This window comes from Fusarium falciforme, chromosome 6 (assembly GCF_026873545.1).
Source record: "Fusarium falciforme chromosome 6, complete sequence".
Lineage (NCBI taxonomy): Eukaryota > Fungi > Ascomycota > Sordariomycetes > Hypocreales > Nectriaceae > Fusarium > Fusarium falciforme.
In genome coordinates, this window is record NC_070549.1 from 2,267,582 (window position 1) to 2,281,312 (window position 13,731).

The 13,731-nt window shown below is 52.6% G+C and overlaps 3 protein-coding genes across 3 annotated transcripts; 2 read left to right on the forward strand and 1 right to left on the reverse strand.

The window, feature by feature from the left end:
* Window positions 1-5,313: 5,313 nt before the first annotated feature.
* NCS54_00827800 (SCP domain-containing protein) lies at window positions 5,314-5,925 on the forward strand (the record flags this gene model as incomplete). The annotated part of the gene is made up of 1 exon (XM_053153672.1): window positions 5,314-5,925. One exon carries the CDS (start codon window positions 5,314-5,316, stop codon window positions 5,923-5,925), a length of 612 nt encoding a protein of 203 aa, XP_053009647.1.
* Window positions 5,926-6,366: 441 nt separating this feature from the next.
* Window positions 6,367-6,948, reverse strand: NCS54_00827900 (Hypothetical protein; the record flags this gene model as incomplete). The annotated part of the gene is made up of 1 exon (XM_053153673.1): window positions 6,367-6,948. One exon carries the CDS (start codon window positions 6,946-6,948, stop codon window positions 6,367-6,369), a length of 582 nt encoding a protein of 193 aa, XP_053009648.1.
* Window positions 6,949-9,442: 2,494 nt separating this feature from the next.
* Window positions 9,443-10,302, forward strand: NCS54_00828000 (Small nuclear ribonucleoprotein E; the record flags this gene model as incomplete). The annotated part of the gene is made up of 4 exons (XM_053153674.1): window positions 9,443-9,492; window positions 9,971-10,049; window positions 10,103-10,196; window positions 10,247-10,302. The coding sequence occupies 4 exons, from the start codon at window positions 9,443-9,445 to the stop codon at window positions 10,300-10,302; spliced, it is 279 nt and encodes a 92-aa protein (XP_053009649.1).
* Between the last annotated feature and the right edge of the window lie 3,429 nt (window positions 10,303-13,731).

Genomic DNA, 13,731 nt, shown 5'->3' on the forward strand with positions numbered 1-13,731 from the left:
CAACACACCACGAGCCATGTCGCTGCTGCAGTCACAGGACCTCCTCGCCACGCCGACCACAAGGAATGTGCGGCCGCTGCGTCCAACGATATGGCACCTCGTCCCCAGGCGCTAGATGAATCGCATGCCCGCCTGCATGGCGCTCATTTGATGCTCTGCTCCAATTGACCGGCTGCTTCACCGAGGATCCAGGAACACGGCCAACTTGGACGTGCGTCCTGCCTCGAGATGCGGCTTCGGGGACATGTATGTCCGCGCCCATGTTCGAGATAAGCAGCTATCATTGGAACCTACAGCTACATATGCAGTGAGCCGTACAAAGTCTCGAATTTCCTTGTGTCAAGACTTTGATATCCGGACAAGGAGGCGGCATCTTGAAACTGCTGCCCTGCCTATGCCTACCTTTGCATACTGAATCAGACGCAGCAGGCCTGTCAACCTGCGGCTCGGCGCCGTAAGCACTTGAGCACGATGTCGCCGCGTTCAAGGGAGCTTCCCGAACTCTTCATGATAAGAGAATTAGACGTCATCCACGCTATCGATACTCCTAGCTTCTCCAACTCGCATCCTCGTAATCACGGCTAGCAGAGTGATCCTTGCCCCTGGGCCCTGGCTATCCGCTGCACAGCCCCCGAGATGTGCCAAGCATCACCGGTGGGACATGATCCTGGATCCCCAATCTGCACGAATGCAGCCTGATGCTTCGATGCCCTCGTCACAGTGGATACCACAGAGTTTCCCGTCCCACATGCGCTGCGACAAATCATGGCTGGCGTTCCAGAGCCAATGCCTCTCTTCGAGGGAGTCTCAACTTGATGCCTCCCGCTGGATACGGGGCAACATCTTCGAGGCGACATCAGGTAGCTGCCAGTGGGTTATTCTCCACCATCCTACAGATGAGCCAAGAGTCCATATCTGACGAACGGGGAGCAGGCAATCCCCCATGCATTCATGACAGGGAAGCGGTGCGTCTGTGCATCTGGGGACGATCAGGGAGACGGAGCTCGAGAAAAGGAAGCTCGACACCAGCATGCCGCCCTTGCTCTCTTCTGACCTGCTGAGGCTGATTCAAGGATGCCCGGCATCGGACTAGGGGTTAAGCTCCCCGAGCAATTTCTCCAAAAGTTCTCCAATCCGCTGCTACCGGAAGTTCCCTTGTTCGTACATTGGCCTCGCCGTCAGCCTTAGTATGGCAAGCATTGACCCCGAATTGCATGTTGGAGATCAAGCTGGCCGCGTCTTGGGTCCCAGTAGCTCAAACGAAAGAGAAGACAGGCACAGGCCTCCGTTGCCTGCGGAATCATGGAACCCCAGAATCCCAGCTCCAGAAAGAGGCATATCTCCATGGGAGTCTAGGATTAAAAGAGGTCAGGTGCAACTTTGGCCCACAGCTGGAAGCTCATGCAGCCACGTCGGGTATGCTTGTCGGTTTGGGGATATGCCATTCGCTCGGGGCCAAGGAGGCCAAATGAGCGATGTCGCTCGGTTATCACGGTTGTCCTTAAACAGCATTGAATCACCATGACGAGCGTCAAGAGAGCCAAGCATTGCTGACATAACAGACGGTTTCTTCCAACGCTTTGTGTCGGTAACCGCGCGTCGCAACGGTTGAGCCATGTCTCTTGTTCGGAACCCATCTCGCATTGCGCACTCATGCTAGGAATTCGTCGAATCTTGGGGACGAAAAGGGTCTGCCACACCTCGCGCCTACTGCGTATGCGTGTGAGACCAACATCTGGGCTGGCCAGTGAATCCACAAGCCAGAATGGGCTGCGCACGCTGCTCTTCCACGTTTTCCTCCCTCCCTTGCGCTCTTTGCTTGGTCTAACCCCTGCACGCCACCAGTTGTCGACTTGACTCCAGTCGGGACATTTGGCCATGGAACAAGCCACGACCTCGCCCATTGGTCTGGCATCCAGCTGTCGACTTCACACAGTACGAGCTTGCCTGCTGTTGGCGGCCTTGAGGGCACTCGCACTCCCCCCAGTCACCGTGCTTTTTTGGCTACCCCAAATCCGTCTAGCGGAGCCTGGCCTGAGTCCATCCCCCAGACTCGCTCGCCCACCAAAGCACAGAATCCGGGGCCCGCCCCGGTCTGGGGAAGGTCGTTGGTTTTGCAGGCCCCCTGGCCCTTGGGTTGACGGCGCACACACCATTCAGCAACCATCCCTGACTTCCCCAGATTTTGCTGATTGCGGCGCCCCGTTGACAGGAACTGGGGATGAGACCTCGACACGCCGTGGCTGATCTTTCTGAATCAAGGAGACTTTGGAGCTGACTCTCACAGGACTAGCTAACTCCTTCCAGCGCGACGCCTCGGTCAGCGCTCACCTCTACGCCCTCTCGGATGCCGCGGTCTTCTTGAGCCCCGAGAGGATGACTTTACGTCCCTGAAATTCCGGACAAACTTGACTGCCATGAATGGTAAGCTTCAGGCTGCATGCCCAGGCAAACTTCTCATTGGCGGCGTCGTCTGAGTCTCGGGGTGGTGACGTCCCGGTTCCATCACGGGCCTGGGCGTGTGCCAGCAGCAGCCGAAGAAATTTTTGATGGAGCGTCAGCCAGACCTCACGGAGAGAATTCTACCCAAGTCTAGTTATTGCCGAGGATGAGGCTCCTAAAACCCCCATCTCCGGGTAATCAAGTGATGATCCTACCAAGCTAGTGTTAGTCGCACTTTTGGGATGCCCCCTTTCTGGCTAACTTCAAATCAGGGCCGGTTGGAAATGCCGGCAAGTTGTTGCGGCCTTGAAGCATTGGCCAGTTTGGAGCATCTCATGCGAGATGCTGCGAGCCGTTCCTCTTGGGATAGACGAGGGCTCTGCCGCTGTGCCCAGGCCTTTGACTGGCATAAATGGCTGCGCAACGGAGGCCAGAATGCCACACCAGGACTCGTTCCCCGTATCATATCGGAGTGTGTCTCGAATTACCCTTGGAAGGTTAGAACGGGCGTCCGCTAGGCGCCCTAACGTGGAGTGCCGCGGTATCGGTAAGCTAAACGCCTTTCACAGATGGTTGTTTGCTTTTTGCTTGATGCTGCCCCAGAGCGAGGACGCAAGAGGCAACTACTCCTTGGACCTGCATGAGCCCGGGCATCGACTGATTCAAAGCAGGTGCGCCATGGGAAACAACCAAGTCATGAGAGAGAACATGCGATGTTTCTTGGACAAGCAACGCGTCTGGGAGGCTGCAGGGGCTAGCACACACACTCTCACACACGCACGCACATTTGGCTTTGGCCATGAACGGCGGGCCCTGTGGCGCTCCGTTTAAGCCGCACCAGGAATGTCTGTTGTGACCACGGTCCCTGTGAGTTATTTACAGACTGACCACTCGGACGCGTTTGCGCCACAAGGACGATTGTGTCAGTTGATGAGGGTGTCGAGGCCTCGACAATCAAGCCAAGTCGATGGCTTTGTGAGATGAAGACGACGAGAGCGCAACTAACCAACTCGAGCTGAAGGCGTTCCGGGGTGCGGAAAAGGTTCCGTAATGGGTAGAATCGGCGGTCGCAGTCTCTTCTCTTGGTGTGCCAACCGTGGCGAGGGAAAAACGCCCACGAGATGGAACTGTCTGTCGTGAATTCAACGGTTAATCGTCGGAGGCGGTGTATCTGAGTGCCAATTCGCTCATACTCTCACAGGCGCCTGCGCATTGGATGTCAAGTCAGCTAGACCAGGGAGTTTCGGGCCTTCGTTCCTCTTGAGCGGATAAGGCTCCACTGGAAAAACCTCAACTCGAGCATCATTCTTGAATTGTCGGGAGTGTTAGTGGCAAAGTGGCACTCGCGAAAGGGCCTCGAAAACCTGGTTTCAAGAGTCCGACTCGGGCAAAGTCCAGTGTGCGAGGACTGGCAGATGCGACACTGTGCCGTCATGCCCAGGAGATCTACGCTGAGGTGATCAGCAGGGTCCTGACGAGTTTCGGCAAATCATCAGCAACGCGCGTGGGCTTCCTGTGGGTGCGTTGCGTTTCTTTTTCCTGGCGAACGAACATTGGGGGCGACGATGGGGCGCTGTGGCATGACAGTTCACCAACAGACGCAATGCGGTGGGAATCATCGTACGGCAAGCCGACGCCTCGCGACAAGTGCCGCTGAGGTTTGGAGCTGAATTGGCGTCTCTGTTGATCTCACCGGCGACGAATGGCAAGATCTGCGATGCGACTGACGTACGAGAGGCGTCTTTGTTGGGATTCGCAGCTGCGCGAAGAAAACGGGCGGATGCAGAGCCCTCGTGTTTACGCTTACACTGGACCCAGGACGAAACAGACCCTCCAGATGAGTTGGTTCACGACATTTGCAATCCACATGGGCGGCGGTCGCTGAATGAGCGTCAAGAGCCTTGCCTTGAGAATGGATAATAATCGCTCAGTCCCCGATGACGGCGTCCACACACATGCCGATACCAGAGCTGCCGCGTTTCAAACCCGACAGGCAAAGGCCATTCAGACGAGATCTAGAACTCGGCTGTGATGAGAGGACCACCCGAATCCGCTGCACTGCGTTAGTGAGGCGTTGTTTTTGCGCGCACCGGTGGAGCAGGAAGTCAACGGGGCTTCTAGAATGGAGAATTCAGCCGGTGACTCATACCCTCTTACCCATGATCGGACCTGATATGCGATGGGGTCTTCTCACATGAGGCTGGAGATGCGACAACGGTTGGGGTGGCCTTGGGCGCCAACTCTCGTGGGGGTCGTCGCCTTAGCTCCGAGCGAGCACTCTCACCATCCGTCTCTGAAGTCCCGATTAACAATGGCAATTGGTAGATGGACTTGGTCTGTCGATGGCCGGCTCAGTCCTCGCATTAAGCGCCAATTGCTACTGCTACTGCTACTGTCCAGAGCTATGGTGGGGATTGAGGAAGCCCACCACCCCGCCAGTTCGACTGTGCTCTGTCTGACGTCTATTATTAACCGTCCATCGATATTCTGCTCCCACAACCTCGAGTCTGTATCTGCTGCTTGGAGGACTGAATTGAGCTTCCAGTAACGAGATCAAGATTGATAGACAAGACTCTGCCCAGCCTTGCCCCTCATCATGAGCTCACGAGGACGGCCATGTGCAGGCCACCCATTGGCGCGAGATGGGCATACGTCATTGGCCCATTCCAAGGCAAGATGGCAGAAAACCAGGCTGCAGAACAAAGAGGCAGTGTACTTGTTGGAGCTGTCTGCTCTGTTTGGCCTGCATAAGGCATTTCGCTAAAGACAATCGTGAGAAGATTGAATTGAGATTTTGTTGCTTGTACGCCTGTTGTACCATCGCCAGTCGTAGATCTACCAGCACGGCTTCAATTGTATCACCCGGCCATCATGAGACTTCTCTTACCCCTCGTATCCCTCTTGGGCGTCACCCTCGCCGCAGACGAGGTCGTTACAATCACTGCCCCGGCCGCCATCCCCTCCAACGAGCCCGAGTGGAAGACAGACAAGACCTTCACATCAGCCATTCTCAACAGCACGAACTTCTACAGGGGCCAGCATAACGCCAGCTCACTGACCTGGAACCGCACACTCGAGGAGTTTGCGACCGACTACCTCGACGACAACGACGACTGCAAGTTTGAGCACTCGGATGGTCCCTACGGCGAGAACCTCTCCATCGGGTACCTCAACGTGACGGCGAGCGTCGAGGCGTGGGGTGATGAGCGTGACGATTACGACTTTGACAAGGGAGAGTTTAGCAAGAAGACGGGTCACTTTACGCAGCTCGTCTGGAGGGATACGACTGACGTTGGCTGTGGGAGGAAGCTGTGTGGTGAGAGGGGTTGGTATCTTGTTTGTGAATACTGGCCGAGGGGGAATGTCATCGGGCAGTTTACGGATCAGGTTTATAAGCAGGAGGGAAATAGTGCTGTGAGACCTAGGCCCGGTGTTGGATTGGCCTTGGTAATCGTTGTTGGATATCTTGTGGCTTGGGTGTGAGGGGGTATCTCGGTTTGGACATATGTGGAAGCGTGGGAAGTCGGGACTCATGCGGGACATGAGTTGGCATATACTACTACAGTCTCTTTGTATATTCAGTAGATTGACGATACTTATGGATACATGATATTATGCTCTATACACTTCTGGGTCTCATTGCTGGTCTCTAGGTGCTTTGTATTGAGCTCACATGCCCTGGCAGGATTCCTGATTCATCTCTCCCTCTGTCTGCCTGTCTCCGGGCGCTGTGAGAGCTTGATACAACGTGAAGGTTCCTGTACCCAAATATCCCAGATCTTACCGAGGCTCTTCTTGATTGCTCAAAAAGGACCAGGCTCACTCGCCTCAAAGTGCACCTAAACTCCACCTCCTTCTCCCCAAGGGATACTTAATCAAGTCCATCAAGAAGAATAGGAGTAAAATACACATCGAAAAGTCCCCTCATTCGAAAGTAAAGCTGGTTCTAGGGGGGCCTCGTGCTCGATTCATGGGGCGTACCCTATGAGGGAGTCGAACCACTCTCTGGCCCAGATGCCGCTCAAGAGGCCTTCGGAGTCCGGCGAGGAAGCACTGGTCGTGACCATTGAGCCATTGCAAGCCATTGTGTCCCTCTATCGTGAACTTCTGCATGGATGGGCTCCCCAGCAAATGAAGAGCGAGTTCTTGATGCTCCATCATCTCTCGCTGTGAGACCTCCGCAATGAGCGTCAGGCTCTGCAGGTACTGACGAGGAGGCGGTAAAACCACCTTGAGGGGGAGCTGCGGTTTTTTGGAGGGTTGGAATAGGATCATCATATCCTGAAAGGCCATAGGGCGCATCTCCTTGTACATTTTGACGCAGGTGAGCATCAGGGAGGGTGCGATCGAAATGCCCCTGTACGACTGGATCTCGCCCCTCTCAGCAGGCGGAAGGACCTGATAAGTGGCCTTGATTTTGGGGTGTTGCTTAAGATATTCGCGTTGGATGACGATGCGTATCTCGGAGGGGAGGGAGAAGAAGCAGCAGTCCGTCTGGGGATGCATAGTGTCGAGTGTTTGCGTAGGTGTTGCGGTCGTGGGAGTGATACCGATGTGTTTAAGGACAAAATGCTGAGATATGTCGAGTAATGATTCGCTTCTTAAGTAGTATTTGTCTTCATTCACATTTATGCCCGCTCCACTGCTGTCCAGGGGTTAGGTTGGGTTGCCTATGAGTATGGGGCTGGGTGTTAGCCCTTGAGACAGATGCCTTGAATACAATATTCTACACTGGGCGCAGTCACACTTACATCCTGCTCATTGGGCACAAAGACGATTGTCTGATTAGGAAAGGGAGTGAAGAAAAAGGGTAGTCAGTGATCATTAGCGGGTTGGTCAACTGTTCAGCTCTTTACACATTTTCATGGCAACGGTAACTGATTATAGGTCTTAGCAACATTATACTTGGCTGAGTACATTCAAATTCATTGCGGATACTTAGGTTCTAATCCTATATGACGTGTCTCTAAAGATGTCGCTTCTCCTGCTCAGTTCCGGCTTCAATACCTGGATACACTCTTCTACTACGTCGCCTGCGCCGCATTATTCCACAAAACAATGTCGAAAAACTGCTTGAGAGCCAAATTTTCTTTCTCGGCCTTTGATAAATGCGGCCGACAACCCTGAAATATCGGCGGCATCTGGCTCGCGATGCTCAGGGGAAGAAGGGGGCTCCAGCCACCTGTGTAGTCTGCCGAACGCTCCAGGATAAGTCCATGAATGATCTTTAAAGAGGCACCAGAGGTATTCAGCCCACTGGTGTGGTCGCAAGCCTTTAAACCTGATAGTCCGGATGTTTTAGCCCTCGGACAGTGCTTCTAATATAGAAGTGATACAGGCTTTCCAGGGGTGCCATGCTTCGCGCCCAACTTCTATAGTGGGACTTATGTTGCATTTTATATCGTGATCCTTCATATTTGATCTCTTCTTGTCTTGTTCGTTGCCACGCGTGCTCCATGAGCATGGCGTGTCAGAGTCTAGAAGGTCACCCTCAAACGACATTACTGTCAAGTGTTCAAGGCGATCCCAATGCAAGTTTCCGTGTACAAACAGACCAACTCCGTAATTATCTGCACGAGAGAAGATATGGCTTGAAGCAAGAGGCTCTGCCTCCTGGGACATCTGCCTGGACGTCAGCAACAGAGCAAGTATGTTACGACTGTTATAGTTTGGCAGGAATTGGTGGTTTTCTAGCAACTCGCCAGGTTCGACGATATGAAATTCCTCGGGAGATGGTTCAATATATGTTCTGATAATCTCGATGCGGATTTCTGGGGGTTAGATAGAAGAAGCGAAGCATCCTAGAGAGTCCATGACAGATGGTTATAAGTGGTTTCGGTAGCTTATTATACTGCAAGACGGAGCATGATTAAAACACAGAGCCAGGAGAATAAAGGCCTTTAAGTAGTCACGGCCAATGTTTATATACTTACAAGGCGAGCTGTTATGAACAGGTTTAGTGACTGAACGTTCAGCAGTTCCTTATGTCTTTGTTTAATCAGTGTTATATCATATTGACATATCACCTAGAAGTCAAAACCAAGTTTCATAATAGATAAAGATGTTTTATTATTCGCAGTCCTAGTTCTAGATTATTTGACCTGTCTTTATCCCAAGACAAAGAGCGTTTCTACTAGGGATATAATCCCTACCCTACGTCAATGTTTGCCCAAGCTCCTGTCATACTGACGTATCATTTAAAGTTTTAAATATAGTGCTGGATTTTATAATTATATGTAGTGGAAAGCATCGAGAGTGTTTGTTCTACATAATCCTGCAAGTTTGTGTGAGAACGGAGAGTGTTTCAACTTGACAGATGGGCGTGTGCATCGGATCATCAAACATGTATGGCTATCGCTCATCCTTAATAGGTATTTAGTATCCTGTCCATAAAACAGATGAGGGACACTCGTCTCCTATTCTCTAACATTCATTCTTTGAAGTATGAAACAATGGATGGGTGCTAGGAGACAACGCAGGGTTGGAGGATGTGCCCTGACCTGTCGCACCTGGCCAATACACGGCTCTTCCATGCCAAAATGGAACGTGTTTTAAGTTGATACAGTACTATCGTAGCATAACCGTTTCTGTTTTTGAAGCGATCTGTATTATACGTAATCCTGTTTGGGAAGAGGCGGATAGTTCAAGTCAATGAGCTCAATAGCCAGTGCACCACGCTCCGCACTCCGCACTCAAATGACAGAAATGATTCAATTACATAATCAGTTTGCGGCGCGAGATAATACAATTCACATCAGTTCTCAATGAACATGGAAAGTAACGAAAGCTGCTGGAGTTTTGGGCCGTTGAAGCCTGGTCGGCGGAAAGTTTCTCCGGACCCGCCCAGATTTTGGGCTGGCGTTCAAGCTCCCGCTTTGATCTTGCGACGCCAGACTCGCGGTGATCGAAAACGACCTTGAAATCTCGCCCTCTCATCCCAGTCTACGGTCCGAGCGACGCTCCTGCTGTATTCAAGAACTCTTGCGCTCCCCGATTCACAATGACTGGTCGCGGTGGTGGCGGCGGTCGCCGCGTTCTCCTCTTGCCCATGTAAGGCTCAAGCTTCCCACATGCGACATCGCGACGCGAAGGTCGTCTTCGTCGCCTGCAAGGCAGTATGCTAACAAGCTGCAGTAACTTCATCTTCAAGCTTCTTCAATCAGTGAGTTTTACTCCAATCACTATTGCGCGCGCTCGCGCTACCCCGAGCGCTTGACCGCCGGCTGGCTTCGAGAGGCACGATCACACCGACGATATTTGAACATGCGGGTGCCTAGAGCTGGGCTATGGCTTGTGGTCAGGCGGCGTATCCTGAGTCGATGGTCACATGTGTTGAGTTTATTCTCACCGCTATGCTATACATCTGTTGGGCGGTACACCGTTCTCCTGGAATGGTTGTTAAGCCGAGTTGGATGTTTGGGATGGACGCGGTGTGACATATGGCCCGTTACACTTATGCTTGGGATAGCTTGGTCGTGTCCTCGAAGCCCAGCTGCGCATTGGGAACTTTAGTCTGAATTCGACGTAGTACTAACTGGTTGCAGCATGCTACCGTCAGCGTCTGGCTTTATGAGCAGCTCTCCATTCGCATCGAGGGCAAGATTCGGGTTAGTAACCAGCACCGTCTCTATGGCAACTCTTTCTAACCCTGTGTATCTAGGGCTTTGACGAGTTCATGAACCTGGTTATCGACGACGCCGTCGAGGTTAAGCAGATCACCAAGACCAACGACAAGGAGACCCGGAGACCTCTGGGTACGATCAGTACTTGATACAGGGATGATATTCGCTAACTTATTCTCTAGGCCAGATTCTGTTGAAGGGAGATAACGTGTCATTAATCCAAAGCTTGGCTGGTTGATGGATAGGGTATCGAGTTACGGGCGTGTGGAACCAACATGTGAACTGCAGTCTGCTGGAGGGGAAAATTATACCAAGCCGCCTGGCCAAAATATGATGGCCAATGAGGCACCTGTCATGACACGGAAAGACAACTTGCGAGTACGAGGTTCGTCATGCCGCAATAGCTAGGGGACGCGGAGAACGAAAGACTTGACTCGGGCCACAGCTTCGCATCTCCGCGCAAGAGATACTCGTGCACGAATAAACCCACGTTTGCCTTGAGAGCGCCCGCAGTGAGTTTGCTTTCGTAACACTCGAAGTTTGACGTCTCCTGCTGGTGTCATGACCTGCGTTGTCTCAGTGTACCGAGCCTTACGGTGACCTACTGATGTGGTGCACATTCTGACCATGATGGCATGATTAATCCATTGCAGTGATGGAGAGGTTGTAACCCTAGCCTACGGAGCAAGCAAGGTAACCAATATCCTCGGTTAGGAGCCCTTAACGAAGGGTTACCTAGTCTGGGTATTCCGCTTTCGTAGCAGCATCCCAGACACTCGGCGACAGCCCTTCCCGACAGCCACGACGGGGGATCAAAGCCGCGCCCGCAGATGAATGAACATGATGCCCCAGGCTGGGCAACGGAAAGGGACTCTGCGGCTGATGGGCGGTTCTCACCTGGCGGGGAGGAATGGCATTCACGCTGTGTTCACTCTCCAAGATCAAGATCTAATCAGAGACAAAGAGGCTGGCTCGGCATTAGCACAGGATTAATATGTCACTGAACAAGCGGTAAGAAAGAGCCAAAAAGCAACGAAATGGTTGAAACTCGCGCAAAGTCGGGTTCTGGCTGTTTAGCTTACGCATCTCCAGCTCACAGCTGCGCTCATCCTCCGTTGTGCGCAACTTCGCGGCCGCTCGCTCGCTCAGCCAAGCGCCAGGTCGCTTGCCAGTTACAGCATAAACCTCTGCTATAGCAGCCACATTCCTCGATGAATGGATGGTAAGCTTCCCCCCAAATTACACAAAAAGTCGTCTCATTCAAGACAAGGTACGTAGGGGGTTGGGAGCTCGAGATCTCGGTTGCCCTTCCCACCCCCACGGGGTTGCTTGCTTTCTTCTGTCCAGGCCGAGCCGCTGTGAGACATTTTTTTTTACTTCTTGGTTCACAACACGATAGAGAATAAGAAAGCGCAGGCATCCCGGGATCGACATCTCGAGAGGAAAGAGATAACAGTTGTGAGATTGTCATGCAACAATCCTTGGCCATCATAAGTTTTCCTTGGCTCTCGCGGGGGTGGGCTTGTGCCCAGGGCTTCCCCGCGCCGTGAGGTGTGTTGGCCCTGACGCCCAATGGGAGGTGTTCAAGGCCCAGCTGTGGCTGCAGCGAGGTTTCATGGAGGGACGGGGTCGCATATCGCGGAAGCCCGAGGTGAAGGAATGGCTGCCTTTGACCCCTTGCAGACACGAAAGGCTTGGGAGTTCGTATGTTGGACGTAGGAAGAATGGCGCCGAACATGCCGAGGACGAGTGCCTGGTCCTTGGAGGACAGCTGCTTCTACGTGGCAATGTGCCTAGACGGCACGAACGGATGGAGGAGATGCCGTATCCTGTCCGAGTTGCCGAGTGTCGAGGTTGGGGTGGAATTGGAACTTGGACGCCTTGACCGTGATTCGAGGGGTTGCGTGTAGCTGGCGAATGAATGCGGTCAAGGACTGAACTGCGCAAGCACTATCACAGCAACGATCTACATAGGCGATGGAGCACGGTAGTCTCAATCTGGGGTTGCAATTCACAAGCACCTTTCGCTCTTGACCCAATAGCTAGGCGCTGCCATGCATTTCTCCATCCCGTGTTTTGCCGCCGTGCTGCAGAGGTTGCATTTCGGTACACGATAAGCTCAAAGTCCAGCCTAGTAAAGCTGTACAGTATTCACCGACTTGCAGGTCCCCTGACTCGGGGTAATGAGGACCGATTTCGATGGATCTGGAGGGCCTCATTCAAGGTCGATGCGATTGGGTCTCTTCTCATCGCAAAGGGCGGGTAGTCTAGAAGAAAGCGAGTCATAGTCACGATCAGGAGAGACAAGAGGGAGCCTCATTCTAGAACGCATGTGGGAAGTGTATTTTCCCCCTCAATTCCATCCATCGTGAGGGTCGCGAATCTAGACCCTGGCTGTTTCTTACCGATGGTGGGCTACTAGCTTCACCGAGGATGATTGGATAACAACAATGAATTGTGGTGGTCTGCATTGAGGCTCAGACTTGGGAAAAAGGCTTACGAATGTCAAGTCATCATCGTCCGAGTTTCTAGACATGCCGAATCCCATGTCGGTTCCTTTTGGACAGGATCAACGCTGTGTTGGTCAGTCAGTGGTGGGTTCGGTAGATGGCTGACGGTGCATCTGCCAGCACAAAGCTCCAGAACGCCCGTTCGCATAACCCTCATGCATACCAAACCATGGAACAAAAGCAAGCAGACTTGTCAAGCCCCGTGACACATGACACTGACAGGCAAGGGCAATAATCGCTTCGCAGATCGAAAAAAAGACGTGCCTGGGATTTCAGGAACACAGCATCTGCACCCCGGATTTTCTCCCCCGCATCTGCGGTGTGGGGAGTGGATCCCGCCGCTGGCCAGCCCAGCGTGCACTGAGTAGAGCTTCAGCCCGGGCTTGTGTCCTGCTGGCCTGGCGTCCTTGCTCGAATTGCGGGGGAGGTCAAAGCACCCAGGAAAAGCAAGCTTGTATGACTCGCGATGCATTCATCTCGGGTTGTTTTTTTGTGGTTGGTGCCGAGTGATCGAGATTGAGGTTCACGGTGATAAGAGTTGGCTGCAGGTGGGTACAGCGTCAGAGTGCCAAGGTTGAAAGAAGCAATGAAATTGTGGCGAAAGGCACGCTGGTCATTTGAGCTGAAGCGACAGTGATGGAAGCGAGTCTGGCATTCAACAGGCTCGGCAGATCCACTAACCGAGGCAACATGCTCCCTGGTCCTGTAGCTTGGTGAGCTTTCTGTCTAGGTCCATCGTGTCTTGAGCTCGGTTCGAGAGGTGTAGAGTTGAGAACTGTCTATTGCAGCTCGCAGCCTGTCGAGTCGGACTACAACCAATATCTAGAATGAGTCTAAAATATATTTAAATCTTCTTGATCCTTTAACTGCCTGGTCCCGAAACCAGAATCTTGTAGAAACTGGAACGAGTTGTGGCGTATGCCTCGGCCTCCACTCGCAGCTTACCTACCTACCTACCTACCTACCTAACCCCAAGCTCATCCGCATCTTTTCAGACCTACCGAGCCTACTTGACTTTATTAAACCCATTTACGAGATAAGTAGGAAGGAAGAAAAGACAAAGAAGAGATACCTTTTTTTCATCAATTCTTTTTCGCATAATATTCGAATTGCTGGCCGAGCTTGAGAATAAGCTTGTTCGAGTTCCACATCGCCAA